Source organism: Amblyraja radiata, chromosome 22, assembly GCF_010909765.2.
Source record: "Amblyraja radiata isolate CabotCenter1 chromosome 22, sAmbRad1.1.pri, whole genome shotgun sequence".
In the NCBI taxonomy this organism is placed as follows: domain Eukaryota; kingdom Metazoa; phylum Chordata; class Chondrichthyes; order Rajiformes; family Rajidae; genus Amblyraja; species Amblyraja radiata.
In genome coordinates, this window is record NC_045977.1 from 17,613,306 (window position 1) to 17,629,011 (window position 15,706).

At 39.7% G+C, this 15,706-nt stretch overlaps 1 protein-coding gene across 1 annotated transcript in view; it reads right to left on the minus strand.

Moving 5' to 3' along the window:
* Positions 1-15,706, minus strand: part of epn2 (epsin 2) — a 64,327-nt gene that overhangs the window by 14,885 nt on the left and 33,736 nt on the right. The window contains exons 3-7 of the mRNA XM_033040495.1: positions 13,746-13,858; positions 5,434-5,541; positions 4,208-4,361; positions 2,499-2,657; positions 1,029-1,124 (exon numbers count right to left, since the gene is read on the minus strand). Coding sequence (XP_032896386.1) covers positions 1,029-1,124; positions 2,499-2,657; positions 4,208-4,361; positions 5,434-5,541; positions 13,746-13,858 — 630 coding nt within the window. The remainder of the gene's footprint in view (positions 1-1,028; positions 1,125-2,498; positions 2,658-4,207; positions 4,362-5,433; positions 5,542-13,745; positions 13,859-15,706) is intronic.

Here is a 15,706-nt window from a genome sequence, read left to right on the forward strand (position 1 = left end):
ATGTAGCCAATGTAAAAACGATGGTTGGCAATAAATTCTTGAGTAACTCAGCGGGACAGGCAACATCTCTGGAGAGAAGAATTGGGTGAAGTTTCGGGTCGAGACCTTTCTATGTAAAAAAGCGGCATAGCTAAGGCCCACACAAACACCCATGACTACACCTTTAATTCGAAGTGAGAGGATCAGCGTAGATCAGACTTAATTGAAACTTAGTTCAAATGGTCAAGTGGCTTTTTCCTGCTTCTATTTACTGTGTTCTTGCACACTTAACCATGGCCTGGGAGCTTGCACAGTAATTAGTAACATACACTCTGCATTTTGGTTTTAAGATACCAAGTTTTAAGTTTGATATGTGGGACAAGTTTAATGTATTCATGAGAACAAAGTGTATGTAAAGGGCCTCCCACTTTCGCGACCTTTACAGGCGACTGCTGGCATCCGTGATAGGCCGCCAAAATTTTCAACATGTTGAAAATTCAGCGGCGACCAGAAAGACTCTGGAGACCTCTCACAACCATAGGAGACCTCTCACGACCATACAGGCTGTATGGTCGTGAGAGGTCTCCTACGGTCGTGAGAGGTCACCCACGGTCGTGAGAGGTCACCCGCGACATGTTGCCAGGGGTCGCTTGTATGGTCTCCTATGGTCGTGAGAGGTCTCCAAAGAGTCGTAGCGTCTTTCCGGTCGCCGCTGAATTTTTAACATGTTGAAAATTTCGGCGACCTATTACAGGTGCCAGCAGTCGCCTGTAAAGGTCGAGTAAGTGGGACAGGCCCTTTATTGAGAAAACTATTTATATTGTGTTCCCTAATTGGGTTTCCTCATTATTGATATACGGTTTTCAACAAAACTGTTTCTCTTTCTACAGATGCTGCCCGACCTGCTTTGATAACAAGCTGGTGAGACATTTTTCTTGAATATCATACATTGAGTACTTACTTAATATGATTAACATTCTAGAAACTATTAAAGTTGCACTGACCAAGGTTAACTGGGTAAAATACTGAACAAATAATCACTTTAGTACCTGGCTTTTTTGATGAAGCTCTAAGGTCCTCAAAATCAGCAAAGTCATCCTTTGCTGCACCATTTAACGTGCTGAAGGGATCAAAAGCTGTACTGCCTGTAGAGGGAATTGGAAAGAAAACGCAGAAGGAATATTACAGTGAATTACAAAATTTCTTCTAAATTACAATTCATTCAAATCAGTTTTGTTCCCCATTATGTACTTTATTCATGTTTAGACTATACCAAGCTCAATTTAAATAAACAATCAGAATACTACTCAAATACAATTATGTTAAAAATTCTGTCAAATCCTGTTACATATTTTAGTTTTCAATTCAATTTTCTATTTGCCCAGAAAAGATAATCGTATGAAATGTTTGCTGTCAATTGGCAAATTATCAAGTAGAAGAAAATTACAGCCCTGCAGTGCTAAATAATTTAAATTAGCCACAGATAAACCAAAGGCAGTAAACAAAAATGTTCTCTATATGTATCTGATATGCTTTGTAAATAAAATTTGATGAGTTCCTTGTTGTTTAACTACAGTTATGTTTAAAAAGATGACGGGCTTCTGAATGCAGGCTGGATCAATTTGAATGCAGGCTGGATCAAGTTAAATAGCTTAAAATTGCTGGCATATGAAGGTTTGGGTTTTCACTATTCAGTAGAGTTTAAAAGAAGAATGAGAAGGACCATGACAGGACAGGGCAGATTAGATAAATAAAGGATGTTCCTTATCTTGTGAAGTTCTAAACCTGTGGGTCACAATGTAAACTGGGAGAAAGTCTATGACAGAAGGTAGTTGAGGCTAAATCATTAAAATAATATTCAATATAGAATTAGATAAAGTTGTTATGGCTCAATAGATCAAATGGTATAGGGAATACAAAGCAGGAACAGGATACTGAATTCGGCTGCAATTGTACTGAATAGCAGAGCAGGTCAAAGGGCCAAATAACCTATTGCTATTTTCTATATTTCTGTTTAATTGAATGGTTGCCATTGGACCTGAACCTACAATTGACAAATGACAAACACATCTACTATTTCAAACATAATTTTTCTTTGAAAAACATAGTTAATGGAAACAAATATTACATTATTAAAAAAACATTCAATTTGACAGGTGTGTGCAATATAACATGGTAGCATGTTTTCCTTTCACTTTTAAACAGAGGTTTTAATTTTGGCTATGTAGATTCAATGGAGAAAAATAATTTTAGACAGCATGAATTTCACATTCAATAGGTATTAAAAACTGCTCAATTCAGCATTAACTGCAATTTATCAGGTTTCACACAGGCAATTCAAAGATGAAAGTATCCCACTGTTGTTGTAGGAAGGGTCTTGAGAAACAGAGGCGGGACAAATTCTAAAACAGTCTTCAATGTCCCTGTACCCATATTATGCCTACATATGGGTGTGCATGATACTATCAAAATACATCAAACAAAAAAATTACAATTTCCAGAGTTTTAAACAGGCTTACCAGAAATAGTATCAGCTGAAGGGCCTGGTCCCCATGGATCAGCTGATGGTGTCACGACAGTAGAGGTGGTCTGTGAACTCCATGGGTCTACGCTTTTAGTAAGTGTCTGTGGGGCAGATGAAGCACCCCAAGGATCAATGGCAGCAGTGGGTTTTGTATCTAATAAAAGACAAAAATGTTTACACCATCTGACAAAATGTATTTATTGTAACGTGTAACATAGCTGGGAACAAGAACATTCAGACAAAAAACAGATAATTTGGCACATTTCAAGTCCTTCCAACAACTAGGGAGCAGTCCTGAGCTACTGTCTACCTCATTGGAGACCTTCGGACTATCTTCATTTGGACTTTATCTTGCACTAAACATTGATCACGTTATTCCCTTTATCATGTATCTGTACACTGTGAATGGCTTGATAGTAATTATGTATTGTCTTTCTGCTGACTGGTTAGCAGGCAACAAAAGCTTTTCACTGTACCTCGGTACACGTGACAAAAACTAAACTTCACACATTTTGGGCACCGACCTGTAGGGGGTATGGCTGCCTAGCCTGCAGCTGTCTGTTTTTCATCTGTTTTTTCTTATTTTTAGTTAGTTTAGTGTTTTGTTTTTAAGGAGTTCTAGCTTTTTTATGTGTGGGGAGGGGGGGGGGGGGGGGGGGGGGGAAGGGGGAAACTAATTTTCAGGGTCCCTACCTGGTCGGAGATGCAGCTTTTCTCCGGGCTGCACTTTCGACCCGTCCTCGCGGCCTACCAGCGGGCCTGGAGCGGCATTTCCTGAGGGTACCGCCCGGAGCCTCGGCATCGGCTGCGGAGCTGCGGGTCCGAGGAGCGACGGGGCCGTCCGGAGCCTCGGCATCGGCGGCGGCGGCATCGGCACCGGCGGCGGCACCGGCGGCGGCGGCACCGGCATCGGCGGCGGCGCTGCGGGTCTGAGGACGGCGGTGCAGCGCTGGAGCGCCATTGCGGGGCGGGCGGTGCCTTGCCTGAGTCGCCGCGTTGGAACTCCGGTGAGCTGGGACCGGCGTTAAAAACATCGCGGAGCTGCGGGCGGCGGCGCTGAAACTTTACATCGGGAGCCTGGGATCTCGCGACGAGATCGCCAGTTGAGCTCCTTTCGGCGCGGCCTTGTCGGCTCCGGAAGCCACGGTCTCGAGTAGAGAGGCGGCCGTTCCAGGGTTCCCAGGCCGCTGGGAGGACTCTCCCGACGCCGGAACATCATCACCCGGCGAGGACGGTCTGGAACATCGGGCCTCCGTAGAGGCAACTGTGGAGGCCTCAATAGGCCCGACTATGGGTGGACATTGGGGATGGGACTGGACTTTGTGCCTTCCCCCATAATGGGAACCATTGTGGGGGGATGTTTTTTATGTTAAAGCTATTTATTATTGTTATGTTTGTATTCCTTTTTAATGTGCTGCATTGGCAAAAAGAATTTCACTACATCTAGGTGTATGTGACAATAAATCAACCTTTGAACCTTTAACATAAGCGTATTTTGAATTAAGTTAATTATCTTGCCAATTCCTGGCTATAATAAAAAATATCATTTAAAAGTAAAACTTGAGTATCTATTTCAATTTCAAGATATCCTGCATACTGAATTTTAGATTATTAATTACTATACTTCGGATTTAGTGTGTTATGATTGTTAGGATATGCGTGTTATTCATCTTAGAGAAACTTGCCTACTTCCACATTACTTACCAAGTGTTTGCCATGGGTCAGATGCTACTGGGCTATCTGCTCCTCCCCAAGGGTCAGGTTTTTCTATTAGAACCGGTCGGACAGATATTTCCCAGAGTCCATTTTTCTTTGATGTTGCAGCTGGCAAGGGATCCGTGAGAGTAACCATGGATGCCTGATAATGTGATATTTAATTTAAAAGATTAAGAAACATAATTATCTGATAGAAATATAACAAGAAAACAAAAATGTGATCTGCAATAGACATGATGATGTATTATTCAAAGTAATTTGCAGATTTATAGAATTTCAGATTAGGGTTTTATAAAAAAAAGTATACCATTTAAAAAAAAAATCATTCTATGTTTATATTATTGTACTTTTACTCTCAGGACAAAAAAATCATGTATGATAGATAAACTAAATTCTCATTGTCTGATACTTCTCTTCTACATTAACCATGTGCGAATGACAGTAAGAAAATTACTCTCAATTATAATTTCATACCTGGGGATTGGGGGTAAAATTATGCAAGAAGAATACAATTGATTATTTTCAATGGAAAAAGAAAGGTGCTCAGTTTCTGGTTTCCACCTCTCATAACAGGATAACATATGATGAAATTAACAAATATAAATTGATTTGGTAATGCACCCCTACTTCAAGGGGAAAAACAAATCTTGAATATTGATCTAGCAGCTAGATCAGTTTTGGCTTTTAATCAATCTGAAAATGATCTACTCGAAAATTGAATTATTAGATATGATTTTTAAATTGATATTGTAAGCCAGTTTTATTTTATTTTATTTTATTTTCTGATCAAAGACATCAAGATCCATTCCCCAACTAACAATGCCACATTTAAATGTTCTCCTAACTGCAGGCCAAACCTATCTACAAACCATGAAAATGGAAAAAAACCCATAATATTAACTATGAATAAACTAAATTTCACAATTAATTCAACAAGCCTTTCAGCCCAACAAATCCATGCTCCATATGCATCTCCTTGTACCTTTCAACAACTAAACCACCAACATATCCTTCCACTCTATTCTTGGTTGCATGCTTAACTACCTTCTCTCAATGTGTTTCTATTAATTTCCTCATTTAATTATTATGTAAAAAAATCCTGTTTTCCCACCCTATGTTTAAATAACATTCCATGGAATTCCCTAATGCAATTTGTGACTCTCTTATATTTATGACTTGCGTGCTACTTTGGGTGCAGGCAGCACTACCCTCACCTTTTTCTTCTTTGGAGCTGTGCTGCCCACTAATACAACTGAATTTCTGCGACTCTCCTCCAAGGCCATCTGAAGTCGTAGATCATCACCACGGCGGAGGCGGTCCTCCTACAAAGATTACCATGCAAAATTGTAAAATATTAGCTCTTTTGTTTTTAAAAACTTTCAAAAAGAAAAGTTTTAACCAGCGAAAGGGACAGCACTAAACCAGAAAAATCCGATTAAATTTATCCTAAAGTGTCAAAGGGGCTGAATAATCTTCTTTCCCTGACCAAATGTGTAGTTATTAATAATGGCATATTTGAAGATTAGTAACATCTGCCTTTTCATATGGCTGTTCATATTTTAATCTGATTACTGTGTAGAAAACATACCTGTCATTTATCTTTAGTCAATATATATTTGCTTTTAAATTCAATTCTTAAGTACAATGAAAAAAATAAAATACCATTTAGCAAATTTGACTTGCAATTCAAAATTGCCTTGTTAAAAGTCGATAATGCAAGTTACTACACGTGGTATCATCAAATTCCAAACTGCACAATTAATTTTCATTGTTCTGAGATGGGACACCTGGCAATTATGTCACTGTTCTAAACTAAAATACTAACAAAACAGATGTGAACATATTTTCTCCCATATTAGATTCAATTCTATCTCACAAATTTCCAGTATTCAATATTTTCTCTGCTGCAGCCTATCTTGTTTTGTACAATGGGATCAATGTTGTTATGATCAGCACTCTTCAGAAATGTCCTTACTTACTCGAGAAAATTCTACATTGTTCAGAAAATTAATTACCGTATTTTAAACTCACACAGTTTTCAAGTTTCACAATATAATGCAGCACATGTATTTCTGCTATGCACAAAATGCTCCCTAAATGGTATCTAAATGTGTACAGCAGTTGAAATTTAAATAGCAAGTTTCACAAGATATCCCTTTTAGGAGAACAAATAAATCAATGGTTATTTGATTAACCGTTACAGAGTGCAGAGTTATATTTACTGTGCACTTTTCCCACCCAAAATATCATCAGCAACATATGTTTAACAAAAGATCCAAAAGTTTTTTTACAGATTATTTAACACCGTCTACCTAAGGTGTCAAATATAATCTGTTACTAAATTTCAAAGCATTCAAATTTTTGGTTGGAATTTGATTAATTTTCAAAGATCCATTGGAGATATCATGGAATAGGCAGAAAAGCACAATTTAAAACAGTGTGTAAATTACAAACCGTGCATAGCTGGTTAGAGCGTGTAAATATAGTAGACACGATTTGATAATACAACAACATTTAAATTGGAGATAAAGTGCACACTCTTGTAATCCTTTTTGTTCATTAAATGTTTTTCAAACAATAATCATACATGGCCACATTTGATAAGCAAAAAGTGGAACAATGGGAACTGGGAGCAGAACAACATAGCCAATAGGACCCAAATTGTCTTGGAACTGCTTTTTCTCAAATTAGTGAATACATTTACTACTTAAATATCATTGACATTGTTTTCATAATCCTAGTGAGGCAAAAAAATAAAAATGTGTTTAAAAAAATAAAAAATTCCGAGTAGCTGTTCAGATTATTAACATTCGGTACTGTGCCCTCCATAATGTTTGGGACAAAGACCCATCATTTATTTATTTGCCTGTACTCAGAGCTTGCACACCTCCATTTTTTTGTGTGCTGAAACTGATCCCCAAATTTCCTGAAATTTAATGGTATTTCCTGAAATTTAAACCTTCCCCAACTGCGCACGCGTGGATACCGGGCCCACTGCGCACGCGCAAGAAAATGGCGTCATTTTGCGTCCCTACCGGGTCACCGGCGCCAATTTCCTCCAAATCCCTTTGCGTCATCCCGCGCGTGTGTAGTGGGCCGGGTATCCGCTCGTGATCAGTTGGGGCAGCAGTCGCACATGCGCAGTTGGGAAATGTTTAGCGGGCCGGGAAATTTCCCAAATTTATTTAATTTCCCTAAAATTACCTGAAGACAACCAGAATTTTGGGTAATTCCCTTCAAAGTGGAAACACTGTCTGTACTCCACAATTTGAGGTTTGTAATAGCAAAAATCACATGTGGTTAAAGTGCACATTGTCAGATTATATTAAAGGGTATTTTTATACATTTGGTTTCAGCATGTAGAAATTACAGTTGTGTTTATACATAGACCCTCCATTTCAGGGCACCATAATGTTTGGGACAAATGGCTTCACAGGTATTTGTAATTGCTCAGGTGTGTCGAATTGTCTCCCTAATGCAGATATAAGAGAGCTCTCAGCAACTGGTCTTACCATCACCTATGGAAAGTTTTATTGCTGTTATCAACATGAGGACCAAAGATGTGCTAATGAAAGTCAAAGAAGCCATGATGAGACTGGGAAACAAGAATAAAACTGTTAGAGACATCAGCCAAACCTTACTAATTGCAAAGGGACCTGCAGGCCAAGGAAGACCTCCACAGCTGATGACAGAAGAATTCACTATATAATAAAGAAAAATCCCCCAAACACCTGTCCTACAGATCAGGAACACTTTTCAGGAGTCAGGTGTGGATTTGTCAATGACCACTGTCCGCAGAAGACTTCATGAACAGAAATACAGAGGCTATTCTGCAAGATACAAACCACTGGTTAGCCGCAAAAAAAGGTTGTCGGTTACAGTTTGCCAAGAAGTACTTAAAAGAGTAACCACAGTTCTGGAAAAAGGTCTTGTGGACAGATGAGACGAAGATTAACATATCAGAGTGATGGCAAGAGCAAAGTATGGAGGAGAGAAGGAACTTCCCAAGAACAAAACATACCACCTCTTATGTTAAACACAGTGGTGGGGGTGTTATGGCCTGTGCATGTATGGCTGCTGAAGGTACTGGGGCTCACTTATCTTGATTGATGATACAACTGCTGATGGTAGTCGCATAATGAATTCTGAAGTGTATAGAAACTTAGAAACATAGAAATTAGGTGCAGGAGTAGGCCATTCGGCCCTTCGAGCCTGCACCGCCATTCAATATGATCATGGCTGATCATCCAACTCAGTATCCCGTACCTGCCTTCTCTCCATACCCTCCGATCCCCTTAGCCACAAGGGCCACATCTAACTCCCTCTTAAATATAGCCAATGAACTGGCCTCAACTACCCGTGGCAGAGAGTTCCAGAGATTCACCACTCTCTGTGTGAAAAAAGTTTTTCTCATCTCGGTTTTAAAGGATTTCCCCCTTATCCTTAAGCTGTGACCCCTTGTCCTGGACTTCCCCAACATCGGGAACAATCTTCCTGCATCTAGCCTGTCCAACCCCTTAAGAATTTTGTAAGTTTCTATAAGATCCCCTCTCAATCTCCTAAATTCTAGAGAGTATAAACCAAGTCTATCCAGTCTTTCTTCATAAGACAGTCCTGACATCCCAGGAATCAGTCTGGTGAACTTTCTCTGCACTCCCTCTATGGCAATAATGTCCTTCCTCAGATTTGGAGACCAAAACTGTACGCAATACTCCAGGTGTGGTCTCACCAAGACCCTGTACAACTGCAGTAGAACCTCCCTGCTCCTATACTCAAATCCTTTTGCTCTGAAAGCTAACATACCATTCGCTTTCTTCACTGCCTGCTGCACCTGCATGCCTACTTTCAATGACTGGTGTACCATGACACCCAGGTCTCGCTTCATCTCCCCTTTTCCTAATCGGCCACCATTTAGATAATAGTCTGCTTTCCTGTTTTTGCCACCAAAATGGATAACCTCACATTTATCCACATTATACTGCATCTGCCACTCACCCAGCCTATCCAAGTCACCTTGCAGTCTCCTAGCATCCTCTTCACAGCTAACACTGCCCCCCAGCATAGTGTCATCCGCAAACTTGGAGATATTGCCTTCAATTCCCTCATCCAGATCATTAATATATATTGTAAATAGCTGGGGTCCCAGCACTGAGCCTTGCGGTACCCCACTAGTCACTGCCCGCCATTGTGAAAAGGACCCGTTTACTCCTACTCTTTGCTTCCTGTTTGCCAGCCAGTTCTCTATCCACATCAATACTGAACCCCCAATGCCGTGTGCTTTAAGTTTGTATACTAATCTCTTATGTGGGACCTTGTCGAAAGCCTTCTGGAAGTCTAGATACACCACATCCACTGGTTCTCCCCTATCCACGCTACTAGTTACATCCTCGAAAAATTCTATAAGATTCGTCAGACATGATTTACCTTTCGTAAATCCATGCTGACTTTGTCCAATGATTTCACCACTTTCCAAATGTGCTGCTATCCCATCTTTAATAACTGACTCTAGCAGTCTCCCCACTACCGATGTTAGACTAACTGGTCTGCAATTCCCCATTTTCTCTCTCCCTCCCTTCTTAAAAAGTGGGGTTACGTTTGCTACCCGCCAATCCTCAGGAACTACTCCAGAATCTAAAGAGTTTTGAAAGATTATTACTAATGCATTAACTATTTCTGGAGCTACTTCCTTGAGTACTCTGGGATGCAGCCTATCTGGCCCTGGGGATTTATCGGCCTTTAATCCATTCAATTTACCCAACACCACTTCCCGACTAACCTGGATTTCACTCAATTCCTCCAACTCCTTTGACCCGCGGTCCCCTGCTATTTCCGGCAGATTATTTATGTCTTCCTTAGTGAAGACGGAACCAAAGTAGTTATTCAATTGGTCCGCCATATCCTTGTTCCCCATGATCAACTCACCTGTTTCTGACTGCAAGGGACCCACATTTGTTTTAACTAATCTCTTTCTTTTCACATATCTATAAAAACTTTTGCAGTCAGTTTTTATGTTCCCTGCCAGTTTTCTTTCATAATCTATTTTTCCTTTCCTAATTAAGCCCTTTGTCCTCCTCTGCTGGTCTCTGAATTTCTCCCAGTCCTCTGGTATGCTGCTTTTTCTGGCTAATTTGTACGCATCATCCTTCGCTTTGGTACTATCCCTGAGTTCCCTTGTTATCCACGGATGCACTACCTTCCCTGATTTATTCTTTTGCCAAACTGGGATGAACAATTTTTGTAGTTCATCCATGCAGTCTTTAAATGTCTTCCATTGCATATCCACCGTCAACCCTTTTAGAATTAATTGCCAGTCAATCTTGGCCAATTCACGTCTCATACCCTCAAAGTTACCTTTCTTTAAGTTCAGAACCATTGTTTCTGAATTAACAATGTCACTCTCCATCCTAATGAAGAACTCAACCATATTATGGTCACTCTTGCCCAAGGGGGCACGTACAACAAGACTGCTAACTAACCCTTCCTCATTACTCAATACCCAGTCTAAAATAGCCTGCTCTCTCGTTGGTTCCTCTACATGTTGATTTAGATAACTATCCCGCATACATTCCAAGAAATCCTCTTCCTCAGCACCCCTGCCAATTTGATTCACCCAATCTATATGTAGATTGAAGTCACCCATTATAACTGTTTTGCCTTTGTCGCACGCATTTCTAATTTCCTGTTTGATACCATCTCCAACTTCACTACTAATGTTAGGTGGCCTGTACACACCCACCAGCGTTTTCTGCCCCTTAGTGTTTCGCAGCTCTACCCATACTGATTCCACATCCTCCAAACTAATGTCCTTCCTTTCCATTGCGTTAATCTCCTCTCTAACCAGCAACGCTACCCCACCTCCTTTTCCTTTCTCTCTATCCCTCCTGAATATTGAATATCCCTGGATGTTCAGCTCCCAGCCTTGGTCACCCTGGAGCCATGTCTCCGTGATCCCAACTATATCATAATCATTAATGGCTATCTGCACGTTCAACTCATCCACCTTATTACGAATACTCCTTGCATTGAGACACAAAGCCTTCAGGCTTGTTTTTACAACGCTCTTACCCCTTATACAATTCTTGAAAAGTGGCCCTTTTTGATTTTTGCCCTGGTTTTGTCTGCCTGCCACTTTTACTTTTCACCTTGCTACCTATTGCTTCTACCCTCATTTTACACCCCCCTGCCTCTCTGCTCTTGTACCCATCCCCCTGCCACATTATATGTATATATGTATATGTATAGACATATCCTACCTGCTCAAGTTCAAACAAATGCCTCAAAACTCAACCAGCGGTTGGCCAGCGGTTCATTCTACAGCAAGACAATGATCACAAACAGTTGGTTCAAGAAGGAACTATAGATGCTGGAAAATCGAAGGTAGACAAAAATGCCTGAGAAACTCAGGGGGTGAGGCAGCATCTATGGAGCGAAGGAAATAGGCAACGTTTCGGGTCGAAACCCTTCTTCAGATCGCAAACATACTGTTAAAGCAACAAAGGAGTTTTTCAAAGCTAAAAAATGGTCAATTCTTGAAAGGCATTCAATCTCCTGATCTGAACCCAATTGAGCAGGCCTTTTATATGTTGAAAATGAAACTGAAGGGGACAAGCCCCCAAAACAAGCAAAAGTTAAAGATGGCTGTAATACAGGCCTGGCAGAGCATCATCAGAGAAGACACCCAGCAACTGGTGATGTCAATGAATTACAGACTACAAGCAGTCATTGCATGCAAAGGATATGCAACTAAATATTAAACATGATTACTTTCATTTACATGACATTGCTGGGTCCCAAACATTATGGTGCCCTGAAATGGGCAGACTATGTATAAACACTGCTGTAATTTCTACATGGTGAAACCAAAATGTATAAAAATACCCTTTATTAAAATCTGACAATGTGCACTTTAACCACATGTGATTTTTTTCTATTACAAAACTCAAATTGTGAGTGCAGAGGCAAATAAATAAACAATGGGTCTTTGTCCCAAACATTATGGAGGGCACTGTATATTGTAGTCTCCAGAATTTAAATGAATGAGATCATCTGGTTAAAACTTTAAAAAATATTTGACACTTTGGCAGGATGTTTCCCTTGGCTGAGTACTGTAGAACCAGGAGATCACCGTCTCAGAATAAGGAGTATGCCATGTAGAAACAGTCACTGTCATTCGTTTATTGTCACGTGTACCAATGTACTGTTAAAAGCAGCGTGGAGAATCTTTGGATGTGGGATTGAGTAGATGCGATTGTTGGATATCTGCATATCAAATAAATTATGGGATATTAAAATAGAAGAGGTAAATGGCTTTTGAGGCAGAAGATTGGCTATAACAGAGCCGGCTTAAAGGACCAAATTATACGTTTCTGCTTCAATTTCTAATGCTTTCATGTTTGCGTTGTATGATAGCATTAGAAACTTGCATGGTAATTAGTAATACAAAGACTGCATTTTGGTTACAGGCAATCTGTGGGACAGGCTTAGTGTTTATGCAAGACAGCTAATTGTTCAGATTGTCAAGAAATGTACTTACATTAACTTCTTCAATTGAATTAAAAAGGGTTGGTAACTAATGTTAAAGCTCCCATCTATTCAATGAAATGTTATGCTGATATGATAAAGGTTAAGTGGCAATGCTTTCGGAAATGAGGTTATTCATGATGCTTACCATGCTGCTGGTAAAAGATTGCTGATGAGGGCTTGGTCCCTTTTCAATCAATTAACAATTACTGACTATCCCAAATAAGAAGGGGAGGAAATACATAAGCATCTTTAGCATCAGGATATTTCCAAGATGATCTGTCATTCTGGAAAAGGCGAACTTTTTAATATCTGACAACATCAACCTATACTTAAATTGGTCAATCAATTTTACCAATGATTGCCTACCTAAGTTGTTAATGGAACCTGTAGAACTAGCCCGTCCTTGAAGCTGGGATTCTTTCCACTGAGCTCCAAGAATCCTGCAAACCACTGCATATTGGATAGCAGTGGGAAATTTACCAAGCGTAGGAAGGTAGAACAGCCAGGAATTAAACAGAGTACACAAAAGGATCTGAAATAGAAATTAAGAATCGGAAAGAGAGAGAACTGCAACAGAAGGCAGGTAGGAGAAAAAAAAAAGGTAGGATTTTAACATTATTTTCTGTTTCTTGCACAGGGTGTTTCTGCATAAATCTGAAAACTAGTCTCAGTGCTTCCTTATCAAAAGGAAAGCATTCATCAATTCGCTTGCAAATATGATAGAATTTCACAAGCTTTGTTTTTGTATGAAATAACTGGGGAGCAATAAATCCATCAAAAAACTGCTTTTAAGGTGCCTTAAAAGACTCTGATGTATTTCCTGGAGTCCCCAAGCCTTATGAAACTCAAGACTTGCAAAAAATATGTAACCTGTTAAAATATAATAACCTTACATGTCATGCATAGACATCAGCAAATAAGTTCCTATTACATAGGATCACAAATCTGATTGACAATAATAACATACCAGGATGATGGAATGGTTAATTAGTGTGAAGAATACCTGTTCTGCTGCTTCCCTACTCATGGCCAATGCCAATTGCAGCTGAAGTTCTTCCTCTCCACTTGTTTGTGGTCTGGCCTGTTCCAACTCTGATGAAGCTCGTGGAGAGGTTGCTAAAAAGAAACAAATACACCAATGCTAAAGATCAAAAATAAGACTCGATTGTATATTGCACTACAGCTATCAGAAATGGTATGAACCAGCATATTTACCAAACAATTAACCGTAATGGGATACTGTCAACAGCTTAAAATACAGTTAAAATACATCCATTGTAAAGGAAGCAGAACACAACCTGAGAACATACTCATGCTAAAATAAGATGCACTCAATCTACATTAAAAAATAGTTTACAAGTAAATTTGGGCTTTGATATTAACTAGAAATTTAGATTCAGTAATGGCCATGAGGGGAACATTCTTATGTTTAATATTTCCCATGCTCATGGCCTCAGTTTTGCAGATAAATTTAAAAGAAAGACGCCCTTAGCTTACCACACTAGTTATGAATTGTAAGCAATTGTTTATGATAGATAAATACTTTATAAATGTACCCTACACTGTTGCACAAAACTGTGCAAGTTTACTAAACAATTACTTGGAATCACTAAATAAAATGTTATTTGCATTCCTGTTCAGTTTTTGGGCTAGACATCTGACAATTCAAAGTCTGCATAACTTTTACTCTCATAACTGAATATGTTACTAGAGTACGTGACTGAGCTACCTTTTATTATTACACTGTTGGCCTTCCTCCATTGCAAGAGGTTTATCATGTCTGTGGAAAGTTATACTCAAAACACACATCCTTAGTAGAGAAAAAACATCAAAATATTTCACAAATGGAAATATGAAAAGATAATTGACTGAGCAAAGGAAAGGGAGTCAAAAACTGACCAAGATCTTGGTGGAAAGCATGGTAAATGACCAAAGCTTGGAAAAAGTTCTTAAATATGGGAAATTATGACAGACAAATCAAGAGAATACCAGGAAAGAGTAAAAAGACGGCCGAAGACTCTGCCCATTAATCATGATATTTCGCTTAGTATCACTTTATGGTCCTTGTTAATTGATGGGAATTAATTTCTTGAGAAAGATGACTAACGCAGGATATTAAGAGTAAACTATTAGTTTAGAGATACAATGAATAACTCTGTTATGCATATTATCCAGCCAAATCATACCATATATGAGGAGATCAGGTAGTATAAAAGAAAAGTGCATAAGGTGTAACAGCTATAGAGAAAGTTCAGGTAGTGCAGGGAATTAAAGGCTTTGCGGTCAAGTTTGCAGATGATACGAAGATAGATGGAGCAGCAGGTTGAGTAGAGAAAGCAGGGACTCTGCAGAAGGACTTGGACAGGTTGCGAGAGTGGGCAAAGAAGTGACAGATGGAATACAGTGTAGCAACGTGTGGAGTCATGCATTTGGCAGTAGGAATAAAGGCGTAGACTATTTTCTAAATGGGGAGAGAATTCAGAAATTGGAGGTGCAAAGGGATTTGGGAGTGCTGGCACAGGATTCCCAAAAAGTTAATTTAGTCAAATAGGTAGTAAAGAAGGCAAATGCAATGCTAGCATTTATTTTGAGAGGCTGGAGTATAAAAAAACAGGGATGTAATGCTGAGGCTTTATAAGGCACTGATCAGACCGCAATTGAAGTGTTATGAACATTTATGGGCCCCATATCTGAGGAATGTTATGTGCTCACATTGGAGAGGGTCCAAAGGAGGTTTTCACACAGAGAGTGGTAAATCTCTGGAACTCTCTGCCACAGAAGGTAGTTGAGGCCAGTTCATTGGCTATATTTAAGAGGGAGTTAGATGTGGCCCTTGTGGCTAAAGGGACCAGGGAGTATGGAGAGAAGGCAGGTACAGGATACTGAGTTGGATGATCAGCCATGATCATATTGAATGGCGGTGCAGGCTCGAAGGGCCGAATGGCCTACTCCTGCACCTATTTT